Here is a 23031-nt window from a genome sequence, read left to right on the forward strand (position 1 = left end):
GGGAACCCATCATCCCACATCCTCCCCTCCGGACACACTACTAGACAGATATTTTACAATCTCTCCAATTCGCTCAACGGGTCAAGCACGCAGTGTTTCCCTTTTGCTGACAAGGAGACTGACGCTCCGGAGGCACTAGCCTGTATCCATCTTGTGCAAAGACCCCAGGGTCCCAGCCCACGTTTCAAAGCTTAAACTCCGTCCATTTGAGCTACTTTATTTCCTAGCTGCCCTGGAGAATCCTCAGTATCTTTTTGGAAACCAAACTGGAAGCCTGCGCTGGAGGGGTCAGGGAGAAGCACAAAGGGAGGGAGGCCCCCAAGAGTAGCCCGCGAGGGTCTTCACAGACCCGCCCTGCTCCCAAAGGTGACTCGTCGTGACCACACAGGGTCAGCGCTGGGGTATCCGATTCCTGCCCCGGGAGGGGCTGGGAGGGGCGCGGAGGAGACACTGAGAACACGGGGTGCAGAGCTGTTAAGTGTTGGGTCAGGTCGCGCGCGGGGAGGGGCGGCTGGGAGGGGAGTATGGAAGCCATCAGCTCCGGGACGGGAGAACAAAGCAGTGGCCCGCCCGCATTTCACGCGAATGCATTTCAGGCATTTAATCTAAAAGGAGGGTGCCAAGAAGGGAGGGGAGGGGAGAGAGCGGGGAGCGCACGACTCAGCCCAGAAATCGGGAGTTTGCATTTACCACGACGCCTCGCCCGTAGTCTGGCGCCTCCTCGCTGCTCCCGGCCATGTTTCTCCCGGGGAAAGCGGGAAGGGAAGAAGGACGCGGGAAGGATCTGGGAGGGCGAAGGGCTGGGAGGGGGATGGGACTGGGGACCGGGCCGCCCCGCCCCGGGCCAGCCGGCGGGGAAGGACCGCGCGCCGCAGACCCCGCGCCTGGCGCGGCTCCAGCGGCTCGGCCGCCGCGTCCGCCTGCCCGGGCCCCCTCCCCCGGCGGGTCCTGGGGCGCGGGCGGCGATGCGGGCAGGGAGCGCAGGGCGGGCGGCGCGGGGCGCAGCTGCGGAGCCGCGCGCGCTCCACCTGAGCGCAGACCCGGGGCGCGTCCCTCGCGGCCGCCGCCCGCCAGTCTGCGAGCCCCGGAGCCCCGGAGCCCCGCCGCCTGCTCCCCGCTGGGACTCGGGAGGACGTGGCTGCCCGCGGCTGGAATTTTACAGCAAGAGAAAGTGTTCCCATGGCCCCCGCCTCCCTAAGGCTGTGGTCCCCGGCTTTCAGGCGAACAATGCCTTTGAATCCTGCCTCCTAATGTTTATGCGCTCTTTATCCCAAGTAAAATCCGTGACAGAGTCTGCGCTATGGGATGTTCTCGAAGTATGGCTGTGGACGAAACTCTTCCGAATGGGTTTTTTTAAATCGTCGAACCGCCCGGCCCGCAGTTTGAAAGAGCCCTCTGATTGCTTTTATCCCGGCCCAAGCCCGCAGTTTAGGATCTGGAATCTGAAATAGGGCCTTTCCTTCACCGCGTTCAGGGGGGAAAAGAGAGAGACATTTTTACAAATTATCAACTTTACCACTTTTGTGAGACCCTGTGGCCAGACTTTCATGGTTTCGGGTTGCAGTTTAAAGCAATCGCTCTCAGATTCGAAAGCCTCTTTTATGAATCTTTTGTTAATTGAACCCCTAATGCAGCCTTCCCCCCACCGAATGTGCCGGTTCTTCGTCCATTCCTCAAGGCCCCGCTTTCCTTGAGTATATATTCATTCCCCTGCTCGCTCTCGTCCGGTTGCATTCTTTGCAGCCCCCTCCTGGGTCTGCAGCCCCGAGCTGAACACCGCTCTCGGACTCAGGCCTCTCTTTCCACAAGACTGTTTTGTTCGTGTTTGGGTTCTGGCACACGGCAGGGAGAGGAATGCTGATTTTGCTTGGTTTGAGGGGAAAATAGCCACCAAGCAGTTAATGCCGCTCTAAGTTGGAAAGTTACTAGTCATTCAGACGTGGCCGTGCTCAGCACTGTTGATCGGCTTCCCCAGATGCCAGCGCAGGGGAAGGAAGGCAGCTCCGTGGATCGCGGAGACCAGGCACGGTGCTGGACATTGGGTGATCTTGTTTCCTGGTGTGCAGGTAAACATTTTCTCCCGTCCTTGTCAGAGGTCCTTGCCCAGGGCCATTTTTATAGTCTGCCTCTCACCTCTTTTCCCAAAGGTGAAAGTCCATCTTCCACTGACGTTATCAAGAACCAAGCCCAGGAAGTATCTTCACAACCACCGTCACTAAAACTTCCAGGAACTGAAAAGTACCATCACTGGCGTGTGATCAAACTATAGGGTTCACGACACTTGCTTGCGGAGCTGGTGAAAGCAGCTTCCGGCTACTTTAACCCTACCCCGCAGGTTATGTGGAGAAGCCCTAGGGTGGGACATGGAAATACGTACTGCCAAGACCTCAGATGAGCGAAAGGCAGGTGGTTCTCAAACCACTCTGTAGAGTATCCCACGTTATCTCTTACTGCTGCAAAATCAAGCTTACCCCTAAGAGGCTCGGTGTGGGTCATGGGTCAGTCAGATCAGATCTGAGGCAGGGGCCTCAAAATAAATGACAGGTGTAGCTGCTAAACAGAAATCAAAAAGCAACCCACTCTGGGCCCAGCTCAGGCACTGTGGAACATGGAAAAGAAACTCTGGGTAAATCTTTCCTTAGAAAGGCCATTAATTTAAATGCAGAACCAAATGGGATCACAATGAAAAAATATAACTTGCTTGAATGACAACAGGAATCTTATGAATGTATGCTCAAGAACATCCTGTCTAGACCTGTAGAGGACATCCTAAGAAGACCACAGAATGATGAACAAATTTTTTTTAATTTTAATAATTCACTTTATTTAAACCAATATAGGAAAAATATCACTTCAACATTTATTGAGATGTTTGTTCATTTTTTCATAATAGATCTTTGAAATCTAGTGTGTTTTATGCCTACAGCACATCTCAGTTTAAAGTAGCCACATTTAAAGTTTTCAGTGGCCACCTGTGGCTAGTGGTACCCATACTTGGGTGTTGCAAATCTAGAGTACTCTAGAATTTATTGCATTGACTTAAAGATCTTGGGAGTGAAAGGAACTAGAGAAGAAAAGGATGAGATTTCAAGTATAATTGATCAATGAATTTTCCAAGAACTTGATAGAAATCATACTAGCAATACAAAAGTTGACACCAACTAGTTGGATTTTTGTTCTAGTTTTTAAATATACCTGTTTTTTTTTAACAAATCATTTTTAAAAATAAATTTATTATCTTGTCATATTTGGATGACATTTTGTGTGATCTAATTATACTTCGATACTTTGGGCAGCAGTAAAGGAACGCAATGTAACACTTGATATCATGAATAGTAATTGCAAGGACCAGTATCCAAGAATAACAACTCATCTGGCCAGGCTTAATTCTTAATCTTGCGTTATGAGAACTTAGAGGCAAAAATTCTTTTAAAATCTCAAATTTTAGTTATGTGTCTAGTGGAATAGCTTTGCACTAGAATTCTGATTTTTTTTTTTTTTTTTAGTAACAATCCTTATGGTCTTAGCCAAAGAGGCTAAGCCAATTACATCAATCTAATATGTCACAATTTTCTCATCTATAAGAGGGGGCAATACATTACTGCTCTATTGCATATAATGAATGAGATTAACATAAGATAACAGGCAAGAGAATCCTCAGAAAAATCCCATGAAACTGTAAGGTATTACTAATCTGAGATACTGCGAAAATGTATGAGCAAATGACTGTAAAGTTAGTTGATCTGAAAATGACAGGGTAATTGCCTTTTTAAGATGGGTGTGATGGACCAATCGGGAGCAGTTATAGTCTAGGGACAAGTTGGGGCTGGTATGAGAATTGATAAGGAAAATGAGAAAATTATTAAAATAATGGAATTTTCTACACAAAAAAAGGATATTTGAGCTCAGAATGTCCATTTTCTGATACTTCTTTGAAGGGGCTGTAAGAATAAAGAGGTATCTCTTTGCTAAGTTAATAACCAATAAATATACTGGAGTTTTTCTGTCATTCTCTGTATCACATTTTAGTGGTAGATTCCCTGCATTTTATTTCTTTTTTTTTTTTTTTTAGATTTATTTTAGAGAGAGAGAGAGAGTGCACACAAGCAGGGGGAGGGGCAGAGGGAGAGGGAGAATCCTCAAGCTGACTCCCCTCTGAGTGAGGACCCCAATGCAAGGCTCAATCCCAGGACCCCAAGATCATGACCTGAGCTGAAATCAAGAGTCAACCACTTAACTGACTGAGCCACCCAGTAGCCCTGAGATTCCCTTCATTTTAAATTCTGAGATTATCTTGTGTCATTACCATGGTAAAATCACAAATATTTATATTTACCTGAATTCTCCACCAGGCCAAAAGACTTTTGTCCTAAAAATGCATACTGATTTTTTGACACTTTGGTAGTTTTTAAACTTTTGACCATACTAATCTGTTACTGAAGGAGCAATTCAATCTATGTGCTGAGTTGCTCAGTCTGTCACTCAGTAACACTGGATTCAAAAATACAGAAAGGCATTTATTTTTTCCTCAGCCCTGAAACATGAAAATAAATAAATAAATAAAAAAACTCTCGGCCTGGGAACTGTGTTGAAATACATAAACATATGAAACTTAGTGACTCAGATTGTTAGTCACAGAGTCACTGGTTAGAATCTGGATGAAATCCACTGTGGACAAAGGCCAGTAATAATGATGATGATATTTTGCTTTTCCTTAGTGCTGAACAAAACCCTTTACAAATGTTACAAGTACAGGAGAAAAAGTGGCAAGATACTTTCTTCTAAATATTCAGGCGAAGTGAGAATCTTGCTACATTTGAGTATTTTGTCCCCTGTACGTATGTACAGAAGAAATATAGTTGCAAATAATTGTAACACAAAACAACTTAAGCAAAAGCCTCATTAGTATTCAGTTAGCATAGTAAGCCCTCTTTCATGGCCTCTTGTTTGAAACAGACTGGATCCAATGTGTAGTCTTAGAATAAAGGAAATAGTGGCCCCATAGTAGTTCTTACAAATAAAGCCAGGAGCTACATTCAGAATTATGTTTTGTATTATTACACTTTCATTAGTAATTAACCTTCCACTGAAGAACACACTATGGGTAGACTTCAGCCTGCTTTTTTGCAATAATGTCAGGCATGAGTAATATCATCAACACTAAGTGCTGGGCTGTTTCAGAGATATTCTCCTACTATCTCCCCATCTGACCGGAACAGGAATTGGATAGCTTCAGAGTAAAAGAATAATGCGTCCATGTGTTCCTCCAGATCTCAGAGTCCTGGCAGCCGACCTCAACTCTCTTGGCCACCATAAAGCAGTCATTGAAAGGACACAGCTGCAGGAACTAGAGGCTAAGCACTAAATAAATCCACAGGGCTAGAGGCACAAGTCATGTACATGACCCTAACACAATACCTTGTGGTTATGAATGAACGGATTAGCATCTAATGGTGCTATGGCAGCTTATGCAAAATTAATTGGTACCTCAGCCAGTGCCGAGTTTCTAATGGAAAGATGTCCAGTTCAAAAAACAAAAACAAAAACAAAAAAAACCAAGGAGATCTCCTTAAACTTTGGCTGGGTTGGGGAGACGAAAGACTAACTAGAGTGGGGATTGAGCTGCTTATTCTCTTAGCTGTACATAGATTCTGTTCAGATCAGCATAGATGTACTGTTCTCACTGACAACATCCCAGGAACTAGTCGGTATCACCAGGTCTGGGTTGTATTCTAGATAGGAAGTAGGCGGAGCTTGGGAAAGTGGTGGGGGAGACGTGGCTTGAGGTCTGGAGTTGTCTCATATGAGGGAAGAGACTAAGAAAGAAAAGGAGATTGGACACTGGGGAACCTAGAGCAACATTTCCCAAGGTGTGTTTTGTGTCGCTTTTCTTTATATTTGAAAAAGATGGGGTTGTGATTCATTAGGTTAGACAAACAATGAGATAAGCAAAGTTAAACACACTTCTATCTTGTGGGACTTCTAGGAGCTTGTAATATGCCGATACACACTGTCAATATTCAAGAAGACGGTAGCAAAATGCAATGTTTCCCTAACTTTGTTGACCATGAACACCTTCGTAGGGGGTGTTTTATAAAAGTTTTTAAAAATTACACTATCGTGGAATATTTTAATTTATATTTTTAATATTATCTCCCAGGAAGAGGTTTCATATTGTCTTAAAAATGCACTAAAGAATTCAATCTTTAAATATAACATTATTTTCATACTATGTATTGCTATGTTCTTCTTTTTAAAAAGGGGGCGCCTGGGTGGCTCAGTCGTTAAGTGTCTGCCTTTGGCTCAGGTCATGATCCCAGGGTCCTGGGATCGAGCCTGGCATCGGGCTTCCTGCTCAGTGGGAAGCCTGCTTCTCCCTCTCCCACTCCCCCCTGCTTGTGTTCCCTCTCTCACTGTGTCTCTCTCTGTCAAATAAATAAAATCTTAAAAAAAAAAAAAAGTGCACTAATGGGGCAGCTGGGTGGCTCAGTTGGTCAGGGATCTGCCTTTGGCTCAAGTCATTACCTCAGGGTCCTGGGATGGAGCCCCACACAGGGCTCTCTGTTCAGCGGGGAACCGGTTTCTCCCTCTCCCTCTGCCCCTCCCCCTGCTCGTGCTCTCTCTCTCAAATAAATAAGTAAAATCTTTAAAAAATATATGCACTAAGAACTTAACTGGACATGACTGAGGCCTTTCTCCATCTCTGTATGGTCCTTCAAGTTGACATGAAACTTTGCATGTCCTAGAAGACAAGGAATTTATTCCCACCCTCATTCATTCTTTCCCCTTTCCCCCCAGCTTGTGAACAAGAGCAATCTTCTGAGTAGCAAGAGAGATGAAAGCCATCTCATTGTATGGATTCCCTTTGGTCTCTCTCAATGACAGTGCGGTGGCTTTCAAAGGCAACTGTTTGTAGACGTCTCAGCATAGAGAGCATCCAGGTGAACCAATAAGCATACTGGGTGTGGGCATGCTGGGCTCCTGGTATTTCCAAGGAGATCTCTATCATATCCAGGACAATGGCCATCTACTGGAGCACCCACATTAATAGTCCTGTGGTTCGTACTTAAAGGAACTGAGCTCTTTGTCTTTTCTAACTAGGAATCTCTTTACCATACTCACTACCTCAGCTGTACCTGTAGGATTCGTGGCAAGTCAAACCTGATTCCCAGAGGGTGGGTGTGATTCCTCCCATAGGACCAATGCCAAATGGGGCTGTAGCAAGTCCACAGGCGCACAGGGCTACTTCTGGGTCTGGAGCCGGAACATTGTTGTTGAGTCTACCACATGGGGATGGGCCTGCTTTTTCCAAAGGGCTCTCCAAATGGGCTCCACCAGGGTTTCACATCCCCCAGCCTGGATCTAGAGCTTCCGCAAAGGCATTTTTATCCCAGGATATCTGCCAAATTATTGTTGTTGTGGGGGGACAGGAGCGAAGGACCTCCTAGTCCGCCATCTTGCTGACCTATGACTTTTTTAAAAAGAAAATTCAAATGTATTTTTCCATTTTAAATGTAGTATGTGCCAATAATTTTAAATCAGAACATTTGGAAAAATAGAAGTAAAATAGAAAGGCATTTTAAACATGTTCTGGGGTCTTCCAATTTTGCAACTCTGGAAAGTATCTTACACAGTTGTGACTAAAGGCTTGCTCTGTATTTCTATACTTCTCTGTCTCACACTCTAAGCAAAATAAACATATCACACAAGTATTTTTCCATGGTCTAATAAACTCTGTACAAACATCACTTGAAATGGCAATGCCATCATTTATTTAGCCATTCTCCACGTATTTTCATTACTTCCAAGTTTTGATTTCATAAATACATATAAATAAATATGTTTTTAATAAAATGTTTATATGCATTTTAACCATTTCTGGAGGATAAATTCTTCAGAAATTGAGTTTCTAAATTAGAGAGTATAAATGTTTTAAGGTTCTTGACATATATTGCTAAATTTAGCTTACAATATTAATGGCTCTCTTTGATGGAAAATTATAGTAAATTTTATACAATTTTTAACTGAAATTGAATAAAATTTTACTGCAAAAACACTTTAAGGTTTGAGAAAAAGGGTATTAGTTAACATATGTTAAAAGCTTAGTAATTGGAACTAAAAGAAAAGTCAGTTTGAATTTGTGATTAATTCTTAACTAAAGATTACTTTAAAACAATGTGCTTTTATTGTTGTAGTCCATAAAGTAATACCTAGACTAATGAAAAGTTTATGGTGCTCTGTTTTAGAGTTTTGGCTCCAAGTCAGGGAAACTCAGCTTTAAAATCAGACTTCACCACCTACTGCCTGACCTTGGGCAAGTTTCTTAACTTCTTTGCCTTAATGTCTGCATCTGTCCAATGAAGATAATGTTAGTTCCTGCTTCTTAAGGTTGTTGTGAGGCATAGATAAAATAATGTACTCAGAGGGCTGAGTACCTCAGGAGTGTCCAGCACATTTCATCTATTATCAAAATAGAACAATTTTATTGTTTATAAAAGATTTTATTTATTTATTTTAGGGAGAAAGAGAGAGAGAGAAAACCAGCACCTGGGGCAGGGGAGTGGGAGGGAGAGGGACAGAGCAGACTTGGACATGGGGCTCAATCTCATGACCCTGAGATCATGACCTGCGTGGAAATCAAGGGTCAGACGCCTAACCAATTGAGCCACCCAGGCGCCCCTAAAATAGAATAATTTTAAATGGAATTTCTGGTCAGTTGGAATTTCTGCATGAATAAATGGATCTGAGTTTTGAATTAGTAAACCTACAATCTATAAAAGTTTCTTGATGTAAGTGAGCTAACATTTTCCTTGAAATCGTATTGTGTTACCAACTTGTTTTATATATATGTATATAAAATGTTTTATATATATAAATATATATAAATGATATATACGTGTGTGTGTATGTATATAGTGTGTGTGTATGTATGTGTGTGTGTAAAGCAAAAATAACCTACAGGAAAAGGGTCTGTTTAATTAGTACAAATAATGATGGATTCTGAATTAAGAAGTCTATTTTTTATATTTTTAAATTTTACATTAGAAAGAAAAAAAGTAACTTGATTTTAATGCTTTTAATGTTTGAAATATGAAGGACAACAATAAAAGTTAACTTCCAAATGTATTAAATACACTTCAGATAAGCTTATATCAACCATAAATACATCAGTAATCTCAATATGTATAGTTTATATCTAAAGAATAAGTATAAATGGACCAAATTTAAAAATCATTTAGGGACGCCTGGTGGCTCAGTTGGTAGAGCACGGGACTCTTGATCTCAGGGTCATGAGTTCAAGCCCCATGTTGGGTATGGAGCCTACTTAATTAAAGAAAATAATAACTTAACATTTTTCTCAGGGTCTCTGTAAGGAACAACTGTGAAAATTTTATAGCAAAAAGTTATCCCTTGATGCAGAAATGGTGCTTTGCCAAAGCCGCCTGCTGCCATTTTAGATGCTAATTGGTTACTGTGGTCAGTGGCTTTCCTGCTTTAGCACTCACTTTACCTCAAATTCTCCACGATTTCTTAGCTCAGCAAAATGATCACGAACCTCTTGAACTCGAAGCTTGCGCCAACATTGATACTATTTGACTCTGTTCTTGGCTTGAGAAATAACCTTCAGACTCTCTTTGGTTCATACCAGACACAGAAATGACAGCCCGGAAAAGTGACAAAAGTGAAAATTTTTAACACATCTTTAAATTAAGACCATTCAGAGGAATTGGAGACCAGAAAAATCTAGTTTGTATGGTAAAGGCCAAATACTTACCTGAGAAATAATTTCTTTCTCATCCTACAATTGATGCCAGTGGCCTTTTATGCTCAGATTTCTCACCGTGTTCTACACATTCAACCATAGAGCATTCACCCAGGTCACTTTGTACAGAGAGTAAAGGAATGAGAGATGGGTGACTCAGGCTTCTCTGTGGGTCTAGGGATTTTGCCAAAGCTTAAGTGAGATAGACAGTCTTCAAAATTATGAATGTCATACTTGGACTTTGTACTCATTACCTTTTCACCTTGATAGTCAAGTCATATTACCTTTTATGTTATGATTTTTTTGTTACCTGGGACCTTTTTGCCTTCTTTCTCAACATTTTTTTCTAGGTCTCAAAACTAATTTGTGTTTCTAAGTTCTTGCTTTGGGCGCATTTCTTGGATTCAGTTGTCTAATCAACTAGATGTATTTTTTAAAGAAGCAGACTTTTAAAAATGATAAATATTGAGAATGGTTACTGAGATTGTCACTTGGGTAGTTAATCAGAAGCCTCTTTGTGTTAGAAAAGTTTTTCTGAATCTTCTACCATATTTTCTGCTCCTTATTAAAAAAAAAAAAAAAGGAGGAAACTCTGGCTTTAAAATCAAGCTGTGAAAAATGATGTACAACAGACCAGCGACAATTCTCAAAAGCCAGTTTACTTTTGTGTAATGAGAAAAACAGAGAAAGGAGATGGTAGAAGTAATTACCTAAGCTCATTCAATAAACTTTGAAAATTAATAGAGAATATGGGAAAGATGTTCCCTCGCCACCTGTCAGAACACTCTAGGCAACTCCACCAGGCTGAGGTTCTTTAGGTTTGAAAGCCTAAAAGGTGGCACCCAGTGGGTAAACTCCCATGCATTTCATCTGGTCTTAGACCAGAGGTTCTCAACATGAGCAATATTGACATTTGGGGCTGAATCAGTCTTTGTTGTGGGGGCTGTTTTGTTCATCACAGGATGTTTAGCAACATCCTGACTTGTACCCACTAGAAGCCAGTAGCAGTCCCAGTTGTGGTCATTCAAAATATCTCCAGGGGCACCTGGGTGGCTCAGTTGGTTAAGCATCTGACTCTTGATTTCAGCTCGGGTCGTGATGTCAAGGTTGTGAGATGGAGCCCTGTGTGGGGCTCCACTCTGGGTGTGGCTGCATGGTATTCTCTCTCTCTCTCTCTCCCTCTGCCCTTCTTCCCTACCCCCGTGCATGCATGCACTCTCTATCTCTCAAAAAAAAACCCAAAAACTTCAGAAAGTAACAAATATCCCTCCCAGGGGGTGGGGGCAAAATTGTTCCCAGTTAAGAATCACTGTCTTAGAGTGACAGCTGTTATACTGGCCTCAACTGTTTCCTACTCTATTCCAAAGACGTAAAGGAAACTGTTTAGCCCGTAGCCAATAGACCCATAGGACATTAGTAATGGCCACAGTAATAGCCCTCTTGGCTATGGAATAATGCTAGAAGAGTTTGAGAGAGGGTTTTCTTTCTTTCATGCATCCTGGAATAGAGAAACATAATCAAACATAAAGAAAACATTGACTATGTTTCAAACACAGAAAAACAAATCAAAGTTCAGGTCAAAAAGCAAAACCCAAACTTGGTTTCTACACTGTCTTTTTCTTAATGATGCAATCATTTTTCATTTTCTCCTAGTCCTTCAAAATAGGGATTTGAGTTTACACTATTTAAGAGACCTCTAAGGTTCATTCATATTCTTTCCATTTAATATAAAGAAAGGTAAGTCTCAGGGAAGGCTGATGAGCAATATACTTAAGACTGCCCGAAGTACTGATATTTTGGATTCCTGAGGCTTACCGCAGAAGTTGGAAGTGACCTTCCCTTCTTAGACCTGTCTTTAATATAGAGCTGTGCATGCTGGGCTGAGCAAGCCACTGCACAGGTGAGCCCACCTGATCTCACGGGCAAACCCCAAATCAGGAGTCAAGCTCTGAAGTCTGTGTCCTGCCTCTGCCAATTAATGTGACCTTGGGACTCATGAGCCTGAGATTCAGTTCCTCCTCTGCAAATTGAGAACTCCCATGATGAACTGATGTGATTGCTGTGATGATTACATTAGCATCATGATCATGGTCACTCGTGTTACTCTAATTTTCCTCCCTCCCTTTCTTTTCTCTCTACTATGTCTATTCCTTGCACATGCCCAGGCCTCAGGATCACAGCCCTTCCATCCTTGCTCGGCCCCAATTCTGAGTCCCAGCATTACAGAAAGCTCACCACCACCTCTCTGGCTTTTAGAAAACCAAGTTCACATGCTTCAAAAAAATTAACAGAGCTGTCTCTCAATTTCTTACTATTTGAAATGGTTTCATTGAATGTCCAATGCTTAGATGTCCATGCATGTAAAAAATTAAGTTCTCTGTTAAATGAATCAACAAAGTCCTAGAGCTGGGGCAGGAGGAGTATTGGCAGTCATCTAGTCTAGCAAGGATTCCTTGTATAGAGCTCCTGGCGTGTGGTCAGGATACTTTCACTGAGAGGTAACTCAGACCCATCTCCGTAAGTTCTAATTCTTGCTACTGCCCTACTTTGTATATTTTGTGTTTTCTTCTGGAACAATACTGGTTGCATCTTCTTCCTCATTCACTAATGAGCTACATGTCCATCGGCAAGTCATGGGCCTCTAAGTTTGCTGCATTTAATGGCTTTATATGTGAATACATCAAACACAAAACAATGAAACTAATTCTGCAGCCACACAACCACCTGAAACCTAGTCTCATTTCTTGCATTTAGTGGGGATTGTATAACTTGGAAGATGACTGATCTCCCAGTGATCTGAACCTTCAGACAAAAGGTTTACAGAATACATTCAGATTCACAGTCTTCCTCCAGAAGAATAAGTTTCAAACACACTCCAAAGGGAGTATGAATTAAAACCTCCAGGTATGTCTAGAGAATAGAAAAAGAAACTTGAACATGACTTTTATGCCATTTCTGTATTGGCATTTATGTCACACTTGTAATTGCAGAAGAAAAATGAAGTATGGGGGCGCCTGGGTGGCTCAGTTGGTTAAAGCCTCTGCCTTCAGCTCAGGTCATGATCTCAGGGTCCTGGGATCGAGCCCCGCATCGGGCTCTCTGCTCAGCGGGGAGTCTGCTTCTCCCTCTCCCTCTGCCTGCAGCTCCCCCTGCTTGTGCTCTCTCTCTCTCTCAAATAAATAAATAAAAATCTTTAATAAAAAAAAGAAATACGAGGTATGTACAAACACAGGGAATATAGTCAGTGGTGTTGTAATAGTGCTCTGTGGTGACAGACCGTAGTTACATGCTTGCGGTTCATCACGCATAGAGTTGTTGAATCACTGCGTCCTATACCTGAAACTAATGTAACGTTGTGTGCCAACTGTATTCAGATTAAAAAAAATTTTAAATGAAGTGTATGAAAAGGCTTTACTACTAACACGGCTAATAAGGGGGAGCCCATTACGTGAGGTATGGGCAACTTTCTCACTAAATTTGAAAGCAGGGCCAACACTCTCGGGGACCGTAACACCCACCGGTTTCCTTTCATCCTTCCTGCCAGTGCCGTAGGGCTTTTTCTGGACACCAGAAACACCTTCCTCTGAGGCACTTTCCAGCGTCAACTGAGCAGCCCGTGTTGCCAGCCGGGTTCCCGGACGCCTTTTCCATTACGCAATCTCCTTCTGTTAGAATGCGCCACTCCACATAACGTAGACCTTGAAGGGAATGGAATGTGGTACAGGAAGGATGTTAGAGATTAAGTGAAATCTTTGTGAGATGTACTCCAGGTGCCCGAATATATAGCTTTACTTATGGACATCCACACTCTCCTATCAACACTTCCAGTACCAACCACTAATGGTGGGATCTTGAACAATTACCTAACCTATCTGTGCTTCGGTTTCCCGATTAGTAAAAGAAAGTGGTAATCATACTTACATCATAAGGTTATTATGAGGACTAAGTGAGTTTAAGTTAAGCACGTAGAACAATACAGACCCTATAACTACTGTATATGTTTGAAGTTCTTATTGTTACAGAGAAGAAAATGTGGCAATGTCTCTGTTTCTCATTTAATTGGCTATTCATGGCTTTGGAAAGTCATATAATAATTGAGTTATTTTTTGCTTAATTTAATGAGCAGATTTTGTCTCCACGATGAGCAAGACCCACTGCTTTGCTCATCCTAATAGAACAGAAGGTTCTAGATTCCATGGGTACCAGGTTCAATTCCTGCCTCTACAAATTCAGAGCTTCTGAAGTCTTCTTTTTCTGGAGTATGTGTATGTGTGAGTATGTGTGTATGCCCACACACACCGAGAAACTGGCAGAGATGCATCCAGCTGTTCTGGACTACCCATTCTTCTGTCATTCCTCTTCATAATGAAACCATGTGATTTCTTTCAGCAAGTGCCCCTTGCACCACCTGGCCTGCCTTTAATGGATGCCATGCCCAGAAATGATGAAAGGCTTTGGCTCTTACAAATGAGACTATCCCTCCAATCAAGCTGAATACTCACCATGGAGGTAGGGCAGGAAATATCATGAATTGTATATTTTTTCCCCTCACCCAGTGAAGCCCTAGTATTTCTCACTGCATTATTCTTTGCTTAATTCAATATTTAGATCCTTGAATAAAAATTCTACAAGAGACTTTCTAGCAGTCTTACTGTGATCCTGACCTTTCTTTATGTCCTTACTTGGATAGTAGTAACACCTATATGTATATAGGTGTGTAAAAAGTATAGATATTTAATATATTTACATATGTACATATATATATATAATTTTGACCAAATAATTTTGGCTCAACACACCCAAGACTGAAAGATATTAGTCATCCTAAAGATAAAAGGAAGTAGTAAAGCAATACATAATGTTTTAAAAAAGATCTTAATATATTTCCATAGACAAGGCTTCCGGTATTTCTGGTTAACAGCAAAATCAACATTGGGACACCAAAAGAGTGGAAAATATTGGTGGAAAATGTCGTCACCTGGTAGTTTTTTTTTTAAGCCTATCGTCAAGTAAGATCTTGCACTATACCATTCCTTCTTCCTTCTGATTCCAATATAGGGAGTGGGGTTTTCCCATGCCCAAGAGGAAAAAGAATCCTGTTTCCTTTCTCTCTGACAATAATCTTGTTGCAGGACAGATGAACAAGGCAAAGTGTAAGCCTAGCCTTGTTGAAGCTCCTTCCCATGAGGTACAAGACCGCACAAATTTGGTGTCTTGCAAGGCAAACCTAGCAAGCAGGAAAGCCTTGTAGGTCCTTCAGCAATCTCCTCTTAGAGATGCCAACACTCCCTCACTCATCAAGCAGCTAATGTCCTTCACGATATCCTTTGTTGTCCAAGCTCCCCCCAAGGTCCTGCCCCCTAGACCTGCCTTGCATAGTATGCTCCATGCCCATGGCTTCTTTTCAGCCCCCTAGGCTGCCCCTACTCCCTTATGTGCCTTCTGACTCCTTCAGTTGGGGCCCTTCTACCTATTTGGATAATCTAATTCTGGAGGACCCAATGAGACTTGATGGTGGAATTTCAGACACTGCAGCATGTTGATAAGGGCAGGCAGGATGTTTGGAATCCCATAGAATCGCCTAGGAACGCTGTATCTTACTCTGGGTTGACAACCACACAGGCACTGCTACCTTTGGAGGCCCCAAAAGTTGAGTCATGTATAATCGCTCACTCTCTTCTCTCCCAACCCTTGTATTTTGGCTTCTTTTTTTTTTTCTTTTCTTTTTTTTTTTTTTTAAGATTTTATTTATTTGACAGAGAGAGAGAGTACAAACACGGGGAGGCAGCAGAGGGAGAGGGAGAAGCAGACTCCCCAAGAAGCAGAGAGCCCAATGTGGGGCTCCATCCCCTGGGATCACGACCTGAGCTGAAGGCAGATACTTAACTGACTGAGCCACCCAGGGGCCCCTATTTTGGCTTCTTTATAAGTAGCAAGATGGATGCTGCCAATCCTTAAGTAAACCCATGCTGCCCCTTTAGTTATGAAGACTCACCGTTTTAGAGTCTATATGGGTCATGTATGCTGAGGATGGGAGTTATGTGCTTAAGATCCTATGAACATGTTTTATAACTCCTCTTCTAAAAGTCTATCACAGAACTATAGAATCCATAGATCTCTCTTTCTCGGAGTGAGCTCTGAAGAAAAATTCACACACATACCCACAAAAGAAAGATAAAATGAAAAGGAGACCATAATGCTAATTTTTCTAACAAATGCTGAAGTTGTAGTTTTGGTGTTTTCTTTTCCTTTTCTTTCTTTCTTTCTTTCTTTCTTTCTTTCTTTCTTTCTTTCTTTCTTTCTTTCTTTCTTCTTTCTTTCTTTCTTCTTCTTTCTTTCTTTCTTTCTTTCTTTCTTCCTTCCTTCCTTCCTTCCTTCCTTCCTTCCTTCCTTCCTTCCTTTCTTTCTTTTCTATTGTAGTATATAATTTTTAAAGGGAAAAATTCATAGAGACCAATGAATTTGAAGAAAAAGATCAGGAGGGCCTTTTGTTTGCAAAATACAAAGAAGAACCCTTTTCAAAACTGTGGCTTAAGTGATGTCAGTAGTTGCAAAGTCCCTGGAACTGATGAATGACATTTTAAGCCATTATTGACATTCATCCTTTCTTATCATGAGCATTCTTAGATCATTCCCCAGGGAGTTCTAAAATTTTTCTAAGGAACTTCTGCATCATTCTAGAGTAGCATTTGCTAAACTTAATTGCCTTAGGAAAAAAAAAAACACTCTTTTATATCATTTTGCATAGCAACATCCCAAACACAGAAAACATGATGATGCATGGAAAATATAAAGTCTGGGAGAAATACAGCTATGGAGGGACTGGTCATGTGTTCCCAGAAATCACTTGAGGACTGTTTCTGCTCTCTCATGACAACTGCCAAGGGCCAGGTTCATCCATGGTTCTTTTTTTTTTTTTCCCTGAAGCTCTGCCTTAGCAATTCTTACAAACAAAGCTTTATTTTACTCGGAAATTAGGTGAAAAGGAAAAAAAAATCAATGCTTATTGAAGGAATAAAAAAATCTTTCAAGATGATGTGTACTCCCATAAGGATGGGTTGCATATTTTAGAAGTATAGTAAGTATACACTGGTCTGAAACAGTTACCATAGGAACAAAACTTTTTCCCCATTAGAAGGAAGGGTAGTCACTGTAGTAAATTTCCACACAAATATCTAAGCTACACCAATTGAGCATCAGTTGGGAATCAAATCCAACAGACTGTGGATTTAATAGGCTGATGTTAGAGGGGGAGGATAAGGACTCTAATATAAGGAAAATTTTTGCACATCCAATGATCAAACTAGGTTTGCTAAACAAACCATCAAAATAGGCACTTTGGTGCCCACTGCATTTCTTATTCTGCTCTAATTTCCCAGAAGGGCATCACCCTCTCAGCTAAAAGCTGTGCCAAGCAATATCAAAGAGGAGTCTTACAGCATGGTTCATAAGAATTTATTCTGAAAAAGAGAGAAAATGTGGCAGAGCACTACATAAGAGGATACATAGGGTTCTGGGAGCAATGGGAAGTGTCGAGTGGGGTTAGAGTTATGGATCCTTCCACAATGAGCTGGATTTGAGTCTAGCTCTAAATGTAAAGACATTTTAGGACTACCTTAACCTTAATCTCTTTATTTCACATAAGAATACATGAAGAAATCTGCATATTAAGTTGAAAAAGGCTCTTTTCCTATAAAATAAAAATTCTAAGTGATAAGAAAGCACTGTGACTGTTAAGATTTTTTTTTCTTAATGGTACCAAAAATGATACATCTACAATGACATCTTAGATTTAATGAGATATGGGCATAGGAAAAGGATGAATAAGGAAAATATGATCTTGAGGATACGTAAGAGGAAAGCAGAAGTTCAATATGTGAGGTGGAGTGGGGGTGAAAGATCATACCACATAAGACCCCCAGAAAAATATTGGTTAGCAAATATAATAATTTTAGATTTAGTTTTCTCTTAAATATTTGAATAAACCATCTAGCACATCTGAATTCTGATGACTTTTAAAAGAAACTAACAATTTAAAATAGTTTTAAAATCTAACTATTTTAAGAAAATTAGTCTCAATGTGTGTATTAAAAGGATTGTAATAAGAAAATATCAATCTAGGGGTACCTGGGTGGCTCAGTCAGTTGAGCGTCCGACTCTTGATTCTGGCTCAGGTCATGAGTTGTGAGATGGAGCCTTGCATCAGGCTCCGCACTCAGCTGGGAGTCTGCTTGAGATTCTCTCTCTCCCTCTCCTTCTGCCCCTACCCTCTGCTGACATGCTTTTTTCTTTTCTCTTTCTCTCTCTCTCATTCAAATTAATAAATAAATCTTTAAAAACATGTATCAATCTAAACACTCATTATAATTGAATTGAATTGAATTTATGTGAAAAATACCTCAGTCTAAAAAAATCCCCAAATACCAGATGCTGAATCAATGCCAGGTAATTACTTAAAATATACTTAAAATTCTGAGAGAATACTAGAAACCTAAGACTAAATGATGATAGAATAATGTATCTTTTACAGAGAGCATATTCTACTGAAGGCCCTTGGCTTACATTTTACTTTTTTAGAATTCTCCATTTCATTTAATTTTTGAAAGCATAAGGGTCAATTGTCATGAATTTCTTGGCTTATACTGGAGTAACTAGAAATTTTGAACCCTTAGAATCTTGGCATGTTCTTTATTTCACTTTTTATGCTATAAAATATACTTAGAAGGCTTCTTACCAGAGTCTTTTAGGCTTTACTACTATATTTTAATTCTCCAAAGGGTGTGTCAAAGAGATTAAAAAAAAAAAGCTTTGGGTGCATTACAAAAGAACTCCTGCAGTTAATGCTGTAGCAAGTTGGTGATCTAAAATCTATGATAGGGGCCCCTGGATGGCTCAGTGGTTAAGTGTCTGCCTTCGGCTCAGGTCATGATCTGAGGGTTCTGGGATCGAGCCCCGCATCGGGCTCCCTGCTCCTTGGGAAGCCTGCTTCTCCCTCTGTCCCTCCCCCTGCTTGTGTTCCCTCTCTCGCTGTGTCTCTCTCTGTCAAATAAATAAAATCTTTAAAAAAATAAATAAAAATAAAATCTAAGATAATGTTATGATTTCAGGCTGAACTCACCAGTCTCACTTGCTTATACCACCTGTACCTTGTAAGGCCCTCGGGTTAGTGCTGAACATCATCTTACTACGTGGGTGGCAGGTGTCTGTCATCTCAATAATTCTGCAGAAAAGCCAGGGAATTTGAAAGTATTTGTCCAGATGAAACCACATGTGGCCTCCAGGGTGCTCTGGGCCTGAAGCCTAAGCCTGCTGGCTATGGAGAGCCACAGAGCTCATCCACAAGAAAATCTGATGTCTCCTCAAAGCCAGTAAAGATAAAAGAAACCTGCATTAGTCCAAAAGAGCACAGCTCATGTGTGGGAATTGCACAAGATTAGGGTTTGTCCTTTGTTGGCCTTAGAAAGGCCAGGGAATAGAAAGGAAAGTAGACAGCCGCTGAGTCCTTCTGTTTTGTTGTTTTCCTTGCTTACGAGAAACTTTTGGACAGTTAACTTTGCCTTGATTAACTCTATTGGTGGGTAGGGGGCCTTGATAGCAAACTCTGGCTATTGTGTCCCCTTAGGTGATATAGCCACATCATTGGAACAGAATCCTGTGAAAGGTAAGACCTGACAGGCTTTCTGTGCCTTAGAAAGGTCTGATTCCTCTTAGTAGTGATTGAACTGCATGACATATAGATGATAGGAGAGATTCTCGGGCAGGCTGGAAAGCTGTTGACCCTTGTTATCCCATGGCAAAATATTTGGTAAAGTTGTCACTTGAACTGTCATAGAAGCGAAACCACTGGCTTGTCTATCCCCTCGAGGGGTACTCTTTGGAAGAACTCAGAATATTGCAGTAGGTTGACGGCTCCTTGTTGCTTTTATCAAGATATGATGAGAGAAAAGTAGTCAGGCGAGGGCCATGCAGTTTGCATGGAGAGATGGAAGCGAACAGACTTGTGTTAAGGAGGGCTTCTTGGAATGCAGCTTGCCACCTAAAGTCCAAATGTGTAGCCCTCCAGTGTTGGAAAATGCAGTCAAGAAAGAGAGAAACACAAAACAAAGGGGGCAGGAGACCCAACACAGACTCTACCACTAGGAAGATGAAAGCAGATCTCAGATGGTTGCAGCGAATCCAGATTGGAAAATTCAACCGGTACCCATCGCTTCTCTTCCATCCAGAATGTACACATAGGCATAGTGAAGGTCAGAATTCCTGATGGAATCCACAACGTTGCTGGTGTCTGGCTGATAAAGAATGACAGGACAATAAAAAGTTCTTTTCCTTACTTGAACACTTACACTGATCTGTGATGCCTCTCTTGGCATGAGTCTTCTGATCCCCAGACTGTGACAGAAGAAAACTGCGTATCTGTCAAACTGGAGTACTTCTCCTATACATTCATAGATGATTGTGTTTATATTATAGATACATAAATGCATAGAACAGTCTTTGGAAACTTACACAGGAAGCTGGTCACAGTGATTGCTTCTGGGAAGGGGGATGCAGTGGCTGGAGGAAACAGCATGAGGGAGACTTACTTCTCTCTTCTTCCATTTGGGCAAATCACTGGTCCATGTATATACATCTCCTATTCACAAACACACACACACCACAAAGTAAAAAAAAAAAAAAGTTTCTAATAAAATTATAATTTGCATACCTTTTAACCTAGTTATTTCTCTCCTGGGAATGATTTCCTACAAATAGAACCTAATGTGTGAAATGATGTATGTTGAAAGTCATTAAATTGTAGCCTTGCTTTTAATAGTAAATATTGAAAACAACTTAAGTGAAATCTTAAATGTCCATCGATAGGGCACTGGTGAAGTGTATTATATACAGACATATGATTTAATACCATACATCCACAAAAAGAAATAAAGAACAGTATATATTGATAAAAATGAGCTCTACAATATTACTAACTGAAAGAAGCAAGCATTGTATACTCTCATTTGAGTTAACAAAATGAGAGGAATATATATGTGTATATATAGTTATGTATGTTTTTGTATATACACATACATATTCATTTGTTTTGATAAAATATTTCTGAAAGGTACATAAAAGTTGATAACATTGGCTGTCTCAGAAAAGGAGAACTTGGTAGCGGAGGTTCAGCAGTGGGATAGATAACTTTTATTCCAAAAGAATTCCATATCCATATTCCATATCAGTAACAACATTAGGTAAGTGTATACCCTTGCTTCATAGACAACATTCATTTGAGTGCCTAAGTGACTTAACTTGTCTATTAATACAGCCCACATTAACAGTTGGACCACCAAAGCCAAGGATACTTTTCAACAGCTCAAGGAAATTTTTCAGTAGGTAAGAAGGCCAATACTGGTTAATAGCATAATTAACTCTGAAGAGGGCAATCTAACTTCTCTCATTTCCAAGTTCTTAGTAACCCACAGAAGGTGATTTGTTCATAAACACTGGTTCTTCCAAATAAAAGACAAGCATAGATAAGGGACAAAAAAGCGAGATAATTTTTCTGGAGGGTTTGTTCCTTCCTGGCTGAGACCTGCTATGGTGAAAAAAATTTTGTTCTGACGGTTAAGTTATGTGACCTTTGGGAAATCACTCAGTGTCCCTCAACCTGTATAATTAAAAAATTATATATATATATAATTTATATCACTCATCCAATCTCATTTCCTTATATAGGCAACATCCTGTAGAATAAAAAGTCTGATTCTAAAGGCCATATCTGCATGTACCATTTAAAAAATTAATATGTGCATGGATTTTTTACACCGATCTTGTGAAACGGTATGTTCAGTTTCCAGGGATAATTAGCATTAACTTCGTCTGTTGCTAATTTTAGTTATTTCTCACCAAGTACATTACAACGAAAAAATGCTGCTGTCACCTTTGATGTCTTTCACCAATGAACGAATGAATCAATGGTTTATCATAGGTTCCTTTTTCCTTATTTATTTTTTTTTCACAGGCCTTGTTCTAAGAGCATAGAGTCTGTGGCATGGTCAGAGAGAATGTTCTTCTATAATGAGAACCACTCTTTCTAGCTAAAAGGACATATTCCCTTTCTTTTTAAAATGTGCCCTTCCTGTCCCTGTTCCCTTCCCTCCTTCTTTTTGTTCTCCACTTCTGTCCTTTCTTCCAGCACTGGTTTCCTAGAGAGACCATTTATTTAAAATCCTTGAGTAAAGAACACCTTTAGAGTAGTTGAAAACCTCAAATGACTATTATTATAAAGTTTCCTTCTAAAAAGACCTAAAAACTAGCAAAGAGTTGTGCTCTACTTAACATTCTTTTCAATATGTCAAATGGCAGATTGAGCTGGTGAGTGTTGGTGCCTATTATTGGCTCTGGATCTTCTAGTGCTTTTCTGTGTCCTGATGAGTTTCAAGACCAAACTTCTGCATAAGCTAAGTTGAAAATAGTCATATACTTTGAGAGCGACGGGCCATTAGAACTGGAGGGAGGGTTGAACAAAACCTACTTCAGTTTTTTCGCTTTACAGATGAGGAGACTAAGGTTGAGGGACACTGAGTGATTTCCCAAAGGTCACATAACTTAACCGTCAGAACCAAATTTTTTTCACCATAGCAGGTCTCAGCCAGGAAGGAACAAACCCTCCAGAAAAATTATCTTGCTTTTTTGTCCCTTATCTATGCTTGTCTTTTATTTGGAAGAACCAGTGTTTATGAACAAATCACCTTCTGTGGGTTACTAAGAACTTGGAAATGAGAGAAGTTAGATTGCCCTCTTCAGAGTTAATTATGCTATTAACCAGTATTGGCCTTCTTACCTACTGAAAAATTTCCTCGAGCTGTTGAAAAGTATCCTTGGCTTTGGTGGTCCAACTGTTAATGTGGGCTGTATTAATAGACAAGTTAAGTCACATGCTAATCTTGTGACATTGGCCAATGACATTAACATATCTAGAGAGATAAGAGGATTTCAGCATAGGAGTTTGAACAGCAAATATAGAACAGGAGCAGGGGAACCAAGGTAGGAGTTGACCCGTATCCTGGTCAGAGCAGGGTAGAGGAAAGCCCAGCTGGGGTGTTGAGAATTTCATTCCCATTGTCCAGCATCTCCCTTAGGAAAAGGGTCCTTCTTTTTTGAATTTCCTTGGCTTCCTGGTTTTCTTATGACCTCTCAGGCCACTCATTCTCTCATCTACTTGCTCCTTCCTGCTCTCCCATCTCACTTCTACATGGTAGAGTCATTGAGATCTCACTTATGGT

At 40.9% G+C, this 23031-nt stretch overlaps 1 protein-coding gene across 3 annotated transcripts in view; it reads right to left on the reverse strand.

The window, feature by feature from the left end:
* The window catches only part of PRTFDC1 (phosphoribosyl transferase domain containing 1), a 91056-nt gene extending 90271 nt beyond the window's left edge, over nt 1-785 (reverse strand). For 2 of the 3 annotated variants that reach the window (XM_032396679.1, XM_032396678.1), the window contains exon 1: nt 691-738. In XM_032396679.1, coding sequence (XP_032252570.1) covers nt 691-738 — 48 coding nt within the window. Of the gene's footprint in view, nt 1-690 lie in introns of all 3 variants that reach the window. The other variant, XM_032396677.1, reaches the window with a different exon arrangement.
* Nucleotides 786-23031: the final 22246 nt, after the last annotated feature.

This window comes from Phoca vitulina, unplaced genomic scaffold (genome assembly GCF_004348235.1).
Source record: "Phoca vitulina isolate PV1807 unplaced genomic scaffold, GSC_HSeal_1.0 scaffold93, whole genome shotgun sequence".
Classification (NCBI taxonomy): Eukaryota; Metazoa; Chordata; class Mammalia; order Carnivora; family Phocidae; genus Phoca; species Phoca vitulina.